The sequence below is a fragment of the Phoxinus phoxinus genome, assembly GCF_949152265.1.
Source record: "Phoxinus phoxinus genome assembly, chromosome: 1".
Taxonomy (NCBI): domain Eukaryota; kingdom Metazoa; phylum Chordata; class Actinopteri; order Cypriniformes; family Leuciscidae; genus Phoxinus; species Phoxinus phoxinus.
Genome location: NC_136876.1, coordinates 31,958,696 through 31,969,629, shown reverse-complemented (window position 1 = coordinate 31,969,629; position 10,934 = coordinate 31,958,696). Strand labels below are relative to the sequence as shown.

General features: G+C 38.4%; 1 protein-coding gene across 2 annotated transcripts; it reads left to right on the top strand.

The window, feature by feature from the left end:
* Window positions 1-134: 134 nt before the first annotated feature.
* Window positions 135-10,913, top strand: mlx (MAX dimerization protein MLX). 2 transcript variants are annotated; one of them, XM_079611410.1, is made up of 8 exons: window positions 135-276; window positions 1,097-1,136; window positions 1,367-1,456; window positions 1,916-2,025; window positions 4,315-4,417; window positions 4,803-4,902; window positions 5,996-6,197; window positions 9,495-10,913. In XM_079611410.1, the coding sequence occupies exons 1-8, from the start codon at window positions 235-237 to the stop codon at window positions 9,549-9,551; spliced, it is 744 nt and encodes a 247-aa protein (XP_079467536.1). In that variant the 5' UTR covers window positions 135-234; the 3' UTR covers window positions 9,552-10,913. The 2 variants fall into 2 exon arrangements, with proteins under 2 accessions (XP_079467536.1, XP_079467537.1); XM_079611411.1 differs by having other exon boundaries at window positions 157-276; window positions 1,100-1,136.
* The last annotated feature ends 21 nt before the right edge of the window (window positions 10,914-10,934 follow it).

The following is a 10,934-nucleotide window of genomic DNA, read 5'->3' as shown; positions in this document are numbered from 1 at the left end:
TTAATGTAAGTTATGGCTACATAAAAAATGCGATATAAAAAAAAACAATTAACGAATAGATAAGTTAATGGTTACTTTAACGAAAATAATTATTAATTTATCAAGTTTATCAAAAGTCCCAAGGAAAAGTGTTTAAAGAGAGATGGACAGAGTGAAGGATGAGTCTCGAATGAGGATCAGGTAATGGCCACTAGGGGGCACAGTTCGTGATATCCCGTCATTGTTTATTCCAAAATGACGGAAAACAGCGCGTCGCCGGAGGATCCCTGGCTAAAAGTAAGAAAAGCTATTCAGATAAAGACCGACTGTTGATTTTTAACAGCCGTTTCCTTCTAAATCGACTTCGTAACCCGTGTTTCTGTTCATCTGTGTAGGTCTGCTACGGTTGGTTTCACTTTCTAGCTCAGCTTGCTAGCCTTAAAGTTCAGCAAGTCAAAAGAAGAATTACAGCTTCCCACATGTCCGTGATCTTTAAATGTAGTATATTTAGCGGTGATTTAGACAACAAATCACTGCTAAAACGCGGCCAAAACGGTTCTGTGCTTAAAATAATAATGTATGTTGTAAATAATCGAGTGGAAACTGTGTAAGTTAACAGACGTTTAAGAGTTGAATCCGCTAAGCTAACTAAACTTGCTTGTTGGATCAATTGACTGTTATTCTGACTGTTTCAAAACGCATACATTAGAAAGATCATTTTTGAGCATCGAATCGACTCTACAGAGGGACACGGTTCGATTCAGTTCTCTTTTGTTCCTCACAATATTTATTCTCTTGAGTTCCTGCCGCATATCCATAAGCAACGAATAAAATATGCCCTCTTTTTCACAAGCTGTAATGACAGCTTGACAATATGACAATGATTGCTCAATCTGTGAGTTTGGAGAGACATTATGCATGTAGATTAAATATTACCTTTCAAATGGGTTTATTTGGGACACCTCACAGTGGGGAGTTAGATGTGTCCTAGTAAAAGGCAAGGTAGGACAGGTCAGACTCTGTTTGCAATTGTGATCATTAGTTGGCTTGTCTCTGAATGTTTAGTCTGGCTGGCTTTGACTGATCTTCTGTTTGTCTTTCTGTCACCATGTCTCAGCAGACAGATGGCACCTTCAGCGACAACGGCTTCGATCACAGTGAGTACTCAACTACACAGTTACAGACTACATTGTGTTTTTTTAAGATGAAGGTGAGACTTCAGAATAGGTTAGATGAAGACAGTTTTAAAAACTTAGTACCTCAAAGGCGGATTTGACAAACTGAAACTACTTGGTTTGAGTTGTCAGTCAAATATTGTAGTAAGTAAGTAACCAAAGAGTAAGACTAGGTTATACATTTACACATATTTAAATTTCCATATCTTTAGGTTTCTTTGCTGAAAATGCTTGCAAAGGAAGTTTGGTGTCAAGAGCCAACAGCATTGGATCCACAAGTGCCTCTTCAGTACCAAACACAGGTGATGAGACTACAAATGTGGCCATTTTTAACATTGATAAATACCCTTTGCTCTAAAATTGCTCCCCTTTTCTGGATGGTTTTCCACTGTTACGGTTGATAAGAAATCAAAATTCATCTATTTTATAAATGCATGTCAATCGTTATTGTGAACGATTCATCTATACATTTCATTCTTGTTTTTGACCTTGTAATTTTTAATAAATGTTATAACTGTATCTCCAGGACTTCTCTAATCATTCAAGCATTTTTTTTGCCTCTTTTTTTATTCAACGCCGACATCTCAAAATCCAATCAGCCAAGTCTCCGTTCTATATTTTTTCTTTTTCAATAATCTGCTACACTTGGATGTACGTCATAATACGAAAAAATACTTTAAAGACAGACAATAAATCCACTAGTTATCCACTACTATAGACCACTAGTTGCTAACATTTGGTTGGTCTTCCCTTTGGTCTAGATGACGAAGACAGTGACAACAGACATGAGACGCCCTATAAGGAGTCGTATAAAGACCGGAGGAGACAGGCACACACACAGGCAGAGCAGAAACGCAGGGATGCCATCAAGGTAAGACTGAGAAGAGCAGATTGTTTTCAGGCTAACAGACAAGACATGGAACATAGTAGCTGACATAAGCACAATCTTTTCTGATTTTATATTACGGATGCCACGGGAACCCAAGTACTTGGAAGTGACGGCAATGATCAATCATAAAAGCACAATAACTTCAAAATAGGGCTGAACGATTTTGGAAAATAATCTAATTGCGATTATTTTGACCAATATTGCGATTGCGATTTAATATGCGATTATTTTTTAAGCTCTTTATCTATTATATTATTCAACAAACACAAGCAATAAATCATTGTAAAATATGGATGGGAATCTTTAGGCACCTCATGAGCCGATCAACTTTTTTGATTTATTAATTAATCTTATTAATAAAACTTTAAATATTTATTTAATTACATATGTAATTACAAGTAGGCTACTTTTAAAAATAATTACACATAAAAAAACTAAATTAATACAGTTAATAATTTTAAATAGGCTATATAAACGAATAGCTTCAAAAACATAAAAGTTATCAATAACAAAGAGGGGGGAAATCATTACAAGCAATAAACAAAGAGTGCTTTCAGTATTTAAGAGTAGTCTGAATGTTTTCCATTCAAGAGCTGTGATTAAGTGATTTTTCTTTCTCAGTTTAGATACGATAAGCTGCTTCACACTAATGCACAGATCTCTTTTGAAATATAAGATGTGGTTTGTCCTGTCTGTTTAATAACTTGAGACATAACTGACTGTTTACATTAATTTCGCGTCGTAAACGCATTTTGAGATGCAAGTATAGGCTATATTTAACCACGTAGACAGAGTCCCTTCACAAAGCGGGCGTGAGTATTTGAAATTGAAAGCAGCTTCTGTCGATGGTTTTTATTTTTAATATATAAGCCAACTGCATTCCAAAAGACATATGATGCCTTTATAGAGCATTTGTAAGGGAAAATACCGGCGGGCGAGGCCGTGCACTACTAGAGTAACATCAAGCAAAGCGCGCGTATTTCACAGCGCATATAGTGCCATATGATCTAGTCTAGTGCAATGAAGCCCGCGAATGTCCAATTTGCTTCAACTTTTCCGAACTGTATGAAAGACTATTTTTCGGAAGGTTCGAATGTGTGTGTGACAGAGGAATTAGAAGCAAGCACGGTTGTTTTTAAAGCACACGCAGCGTCATCACGCATCTGTGTTTAAAACTAAGCTCAGACTCGATTCTGAAATTATCTGAATCCATACAGAATCGTTGAAGAGAATCTATAACACAATCACATAAATTAAACAAACTGTTCTTTCCTGTAGCCTATGCCAGGCCTATATGCGTAGCGTAACAAGTTGATGCTTCATCTGCAGTGCAGATTGCTTTACTATCGCGTGTCACGTGACCAGAGAGTAATCGCAGCTTTTGCGATTACAAAATCGCGTTTCATCATATCGCGATATTATCGCAAATGCAATTAATCGTTCAGCCCTACTTCAAAACATATAATTTTTAACATTGCGATAGTGGTCTTGTTTCGATTTGCTTGCCTCACAGCAGCTGTACACGGTGACTCTCAGTTCAGGGCAGCAACGGTGCTCATAAATCTGTTTATGAGAGGGCAAACATGGGACACGTTGTGTTTAAAAAATGGGAGAAAGCAAGCCTGATGCAATGAAAAGGATCAGTGCATTGAGATGTGTTTTTAAAAATTGAAGTACGCTATGTTTAACTTGACATGTCTTAAAACATGGCACAAGACATGATGTAACTGCAATGATGTCTGTCTTTGCATTGACTAAATAATGAATTTATTCTCAGCTCTCAGTGGAGAAAATATCACATCGCAATATTACTGATGAAAATTGCGAATGCAAACAACATTTTGTGGGCTTTGTTAATAATAAGAATAATAATTAATCATAACACCAATATAAAATAAGAAGTATTACTTTTGTAATTTGTATTTAAGAAAACAATTAAAATTACAATACAAATTTTTATGGTCTTCGTTTCTTAATTTTCTAACATTAAATCGCCAAGATAATATATATTGATGAAAAACCACAGGGAGCCCTTCTATTTTGTTTTCAACAGCCAGTTCACAAGTGCTTCTCGATGCAAATTTGGGAAGGTGGTAGGCACATGTTGTTTTCTCACATACCCGTTATAAGCGACCCAAACTTAGAGCAGATGCAGAGATACTGTGAACCGAGCCACTAAAAACAGTGCATCATGAGCTCCCCATGTGTAAAAGTACTCAGTGCCATGCTTCACACGTTCAGCTCATCACTCTAAGTGTCTCTATCCCACAGAAAGGCTATGATGACCTGCAGTCTATAGTGCCTACGTGCCAGCAGCAGTCTGACTTCACCATGGCCACACAGAAGATCAGCAAAGCTACAGTTCTGCAGAAGAGTGAGGACCTTCATTGTTGCTTATGAATATTTCCTTGTAACATGTCTTGTAGTCCGGAATGGAAAAGCTCAGCAACTGTGTGTGTGTTCTTGTTTATGTGATTTATGAGGACACCAATGTGTATAATGACATGCGTATTACACTGGTATTACAACTTAAACGTGGTTTATGAGGACATTTCATGAGTCCTCATAATTCAAACAGCTTAAAAAACAATGTTTTATTAAAAATGTAAAAATGCAGAATGTTTCCTGTGATGGGTAGGTTTAGGGATGGGGCAGTGTAAGGGGATAGAATATACAGTTTTGTACAGTATAAAAACCATTACGCCTATGGAGAGTCCAAGTATAGCAAAACAAATGTGTGTGTCTGTGTGTCTTTACAGCAATCGACTACATTCAGTTTCTCCACAAAGAAAAGAAGAAGCAGGAAGAGGATGTTTCCACACTTAGGAAGGAGGTGATGGCGCTGAAAATTATGAAAACGTGAGTGGTTGTTTATTCAGAGGGGGGCCGGAAACATATTTAGCTGCTTAAGTTGACAAATATAGTTCCACCTATTCTCCTGCAGGGCTGTTAATGGGTGACATAGGGCTTTATCTGACACTGTCACTCTTCTGCCAAGAAAGATAACACCCTTTAAGACCTTGAGAGAGGGAGAAGTCTTCACATGCTAATGTGGAACTTCCGCCTTTATGTCTCTTGAGTTGACTGTTAAGCGTTGACTGTTAAACATATTCTGTTGGATTGTAATTTTTATGAAACTGCTAGAAAACATGGATTATTTCAGAATGTATCACTCGAATGTATTTTAGAATTTCTAAATTGTCAAGTTGAAATGTTTTATATAATAATGAAATTAAAATTGTATGGATTGTTGTGATATTGACATTGTGGTTCCTATGCAAACAGCCCTGATACTGACATGGCATTAAAAACTTAATGAACAACAAAACAAACTAATGTGAACACTAACGCTGCAATTATACTGCAGGTCTTGATGGCCAATTCCAATTTGTTGACAAAACTATAGTTTTTTTGTAACTTAAATCTTTTAAAAGTGACTCATTTCTGATATCTGCATTTACACTACACACTTGGGCCAGAAAAGCTTAGGTTGAAAAGGAAATTAAAATGGCGTGATTTGGAATGGATGAAGACGAAATGATAATGCAAGCTTTTGCTTTCTGCACCATCTTTAAAAGTTGCTCCAAAGGCTCAAAAGACAAACTTCAGCATGACTCCACTGGGTTGAGCCTTCGTCCTCCATTGCACCATTGAAAAGAGTCATGTGATTGCGGTTGGTGTCCACCAGAGTTGACGTCATTCGCCACCAACGCTTTTTCAATGACATATAACTTGCATTGACGGGAATATCTGATCAGGTTTATTTCCACATATGAATGAGGCCTGAAACCGATCTGAGAATCTCTGTCGGAATCCATGTGCTTTTTTCCTGCTTACACATTCGTGGGTCATATCTGATCTATGCCTAATGGGAGGGGGGAAAAAATCTGAATTGGGTCACTTGAACCATGTAAAATGTGGCCTAATCGACACTCTGTGGTGTTTGTTTCAGGAACTATGAGCACATTGTGAAGGCCCATCAGAATAACCCTCAGCAGGGCAGCGAGCAGGTTTCAGATCAGTTGAAGTTCAGTGTGTTTCAGAGCATCATGGATTCTCTATTCCAGTCCTTCAATGCTGCAGTGTCAGTCAGCAACTTTCAGGATCTCTCTGCCTGCGTTTTCAGCTGGATCGAGGAACACTGCAAGCCACAGGTAGTACACATTTAAGGCCTATTCACAACTGAATTATGACATGCACAACACCATTTTGTCTTGAATGTGTCTTAGAGCAGGGGCCGCTCTCGACATTTTCGCCGTTGTCCACAACAATATTCAAAGGCCCCATGACTTTTCCAGTGATTTGATTTACTGATATTTTTAAAATAATAATAAAAATACTTGATCAAATATTTTAGAGCTTGGTATAAAAAAATTTTTTGTATAAGTTTATAATAGTATAAGTATATTCATAAAATATAATATATACCATGATCTGTCTGAATACTCGATTCTGACTGGCTGGAAGGTGTGCAATAAGACCGTTTAATGCACATGTAGTTTCAAGTCAGTTGAATCACTATTCTGTATTCATGTGCTGTTTTCATTGAAGCGCACACACATGCGTCACTCGCACACAGAGTTCACGCTGCACCCACAGTTCACGCTGCACACACACATAAACTTGTCAACACTGCCCCGTGACTTTTAGTATTAAAAACAGGGCCGGAGTGGGACTCATTTTCAGCCCTGGAGTTTCATGCCTTAGACCGGCCCACTTTAGTTTCCGACTGACTATAATAAAATAATGTAGTTAAACCCTCAGTTTATAAGTCTGCAATAGCACTGTTCTGTACAGCCTTGTAATTCATTGTATTTTTCAAAAATATAATTTTTCTATTCAGTGCAATAGCCGTACACAGGGTTTTATAAATACAAAGGTCCCAAAAGTGATCTGGCTAGGGGGTTCAGGGGCATATTATTTTTCCACTGGCATTGTCAAAGAACATAGGCTACGTATATCGGTGTTAAATAGGAATCCATTGTAATAAAGTTATTCTCATTCTGGGCACAGTATGCAATAGGCTCTTCCTCTACCTGCTCTCCTCTCTCATCTCCTTCTCTCGTTCTTCTTCTCTCAGTCTCTATCTTTACCTGTAAATCTCCCCTTCCCAAAGCTGAGCTTTGATTGACACAGTCTTTGCAAACTGATTATTTATGTCGGTTGTTTAAAACTTCTATCGTAAAACAGCTGTTTAGTTTAGCCACTTGCATCTTATCTCGTGAAGCGTCGCGTTGGGATTCGCGCGGCTGCGGCTCGCGCTTCTGTGAACATAAATCCCGCTTGCTTTGATCGGTCATCTCAAACATTTTGCCATTGCCGACGAGCGGTGTTTGAGTGCTGAAGCAGCTCAGATGATGAGGTTGGTTATCGTCGCGATATGCGAATCATTGCAGCACCAAATTAGAGTTAATATTAGGCAATTATTTCACAACGTTATGCACTCAGAAAATCGGAGACCTCAATGGTGGGTACGGCTCTGACTCGTAGGCTATTTGGCCGCTTGAGTTTCTAGAGATTTATTATTCTGGCCTTTTCAGCACCGCCTTTGCGCCTATTATCCATGTTTTGTATCTCTTATTTTTATCTCTAACAACTGACTTTATTTTTTGTGGGGCTGCGAGAAAATAATAATAAAATAGTGGGGCTGCACTGTGACTGGAGCCTATATAGGGAAAGCATTCAACCCAGTGCCATGACAACACCGGCCCTTCTGGCCAATAAAACAGACCGGCCCACCGGGAATTATCCCGGTGCTCCCGATTAGCCAATCCGGGCCTGATTAAAAAAGCTTTGTTATTGAATTGCTACATTATACTCTCAGCACAGGGCTCCAGACTAACTTTTTTCACTAGGAGCACAGTGGCCCCCAACTGAAAATTTTAGGGGCACAAATGTAGAGGCACACACCGTAAATCAACATGCTAACCAAATATTCACATTTCTACTAATTTCCACTGTATTAAATACTTTGATAAGATGCAGAAATTACAATGTGCTGTTTCAAATTCAGTGTCACATTTTATTTTGCACTTTTGAAGATGCAACAACAAGGTAAACCGACAGCACCATCGCGGTCATGACAGAAGAAATATTTTAAAAAATATACCATTAGGGTTGTGCCGATAGACAGACATCACAATGTTTAGCCGGCATCGCAGCAACAAGTGGGTAACTTCGCTATTTTGAATAATTAAACTCACAGCTTTGTTGTTAATAAAGAGAGAGATGATGCTGAAGAGACGCAGGTACACATCTCTCTCTCAATAATTCATTCAAATAAATGCTATAATTCACCCAAGTAAATGTAATCTTACACACTATTTATCTCCAAGTCTGATTCAAAGTGGGAAGAATGCTAGATCTAAAGAGTCGTAACTGATGAAAATAACCATCAATTTTACCCTTCCGGTCAAATATTGCACTGCTAACACCAATAACAGATGTATGTTGTCAATGATGGCAATTGACCATGGTATGAGTGTTATTACATAATACATTTTATTGATATATAATGATATATAATTGTATTATATTACATGACTTTTTAAAATTAGGCTTCCTCATATATCCAGGTTTTCCAAGACAGTGGGAACCTTGATGAAGAAAAAAACGTTGTTTGAGTGGGTAAATTAAATGAGAAATACCATGTTTTGGTGTTGTTTTAGCTCGGTCTCATTTTAAATCAGTCATCTTGAGGTTCCCATAGAGCAGAGGTGCGGAACGTCGGTCCTGGAGAGCCACAGCCCTGCAGAGTTTATCTCCAACCCTGAAAAAAACTCACCTGATTGTAGCCTTAGCCCACATTTACACATAGCCGGGTATTTCGAGAAACAAATATTTCCCCCCCTCCGTTTTCAATAATAACATCGTGCACACAACCCGCATAAATACGCCGTCGAGCGCCATCATAACTATGCCAAACCTATGGGCGGCAGTGTAGGGAGAAGGATAAAGCCATGCAAGCCTATCAGAATCCTCAGAATCAACAAGAGAGAACCTAAAACCCCGTTTCTCCCAGTTGACACGACAACATATAACCGGCGTTTTCATTAATCTCCACTTTGGCCGGAGTTTTTAGAAATAATCGTTTTCTGGGATAAAAACTGCGTTTTCGTGTAAATGACAGGCCAAAACGCAGAGAAATATCTGCGTTTTCCCATCGTGTAAACGGGGCCTTAATGATCCTAAAGACATTGATTAGCTGGTTCAGGTGTTTTTGATTAGGGTTGGAACTAAACTCTGCAGGGATGTGGCTCTCCAGGACCGACGTTCCCCACCCCTGCCATAGAGGTTTGCTGAGGCCCCCCAATTGAAGAACCACTGTCTTAAAGGACATTTACACCTGCTATTTATTTTTATTTTTAACAGATAGCTTTGTTTTTTTGGCTCAGGCTTAGATAAACATTGAAAACTTCCTGACTGACCATGTTTTTCTGTATCGTTGACAGACGCTGAGAGAGTATGTGGTGACTGTGCTGCAGCAGGTGAATAGTCAGCTGTACTGAAGTTGGCAATTTGTCTGTCCCTCAGGCTAACCTCTCATTCAAGAATACAGTCTCTCTTTCTCACACACACTACTGGACTGGGGTGCGTTCAAGAACTCTGAGGAGATGAAGTAGCGCTTGCTCAAGTATTGACTGATTTTGTGAAGTGTTTATAGCAGTGATTCCAATCAATAAGTGTGGAAATGCAATCATTTAATAAGAGTAAGAGGTTTTCCTCTAATAAGAGGGGAAAACATGTTTTTATTGCATAGTGCATGTTCTGTTTCCTCATACACCTTTATTCACCTACCATGCAATTTCTGTTTAGTTGTTGTCAAACACACCTCAGTCCTAAAGTTGAATTATATGCATTTGTTTCATCTAAAACAAAAACAGTTTCATCAGTATTCATATTTTCACAAGTCTGCAGTCGTGATGCTGAGATAAGTTAGTATCCTAACAACCACAAATATGAGGAACACCCAGCTGTCCGGCGACATCACACCCCAAGGACCGAGGTGTGAAATATGTCTCAGTTTGCTGCATTGTAAACCATGCAGCTGTCTTTGAATGATTATGCTTGGTGTGTTGCATTCAGTTATCTTTACCTCATGTTTAAGTCGTTTTCCAAAGCACAACTACATTTTCACCACTGCGAATAGCTTAGTGCTAGAAAGGGGAGCTGAGAGGTCTAGTTACACTCTGTTGCATCACTGTCAGTTGTTTTTTACATCCTAAAACAGCTGTCCTGCATGCTTTAATATATTTAAAGTTAGGCAAGGCTGAGCCATCTTTGTTCATCTTTTAAGCCACTGTCTTTAGGGATGCTGTGACCAAAGATTGCAGTGTCAAAACACAAATAATGGAAGATAAACCTCATAATTTTATGTACATTTTTATTCAGCTGTGTGTAGCGCAATAATGTCCAGTGTTTTATTCTACATTTATGTTAATGGTTTGAGCTCTTGTGATCAGTATATTTTGTGCTGCATAAGCTATCATTGAAGACACAGTCGCTTCCATGTGTGATAAACTTCACATGGTGTGACCGCCCAATTCTGTTTGTGTTTTATTGAATGTTAATTTAGGCATGATAAAAGTTAATCGAAGTCTACTCAGGACACGGATTATTTTTATGTATCGAGATCTTTTTTTAAATAACAGATGATTGTACAAATCAACTGTTTGACCTGTGCTGGAATAAGGAATGTCTTTACAAGTTAAGCCATACAGTGAAGCGAAATGCTAGCTCACAGAAACGAGGCTACGTCATGCTAAACTAGACTCTGTGCTTCTGCATTTCTGACTCCAGCGAGAGAATCTGGTTGAAATATTTTTGTATCAGTATACTTTTAATTGAGAAATAAACAATATTCAAACTTATGTACAGCTTTTGTTCTTTCT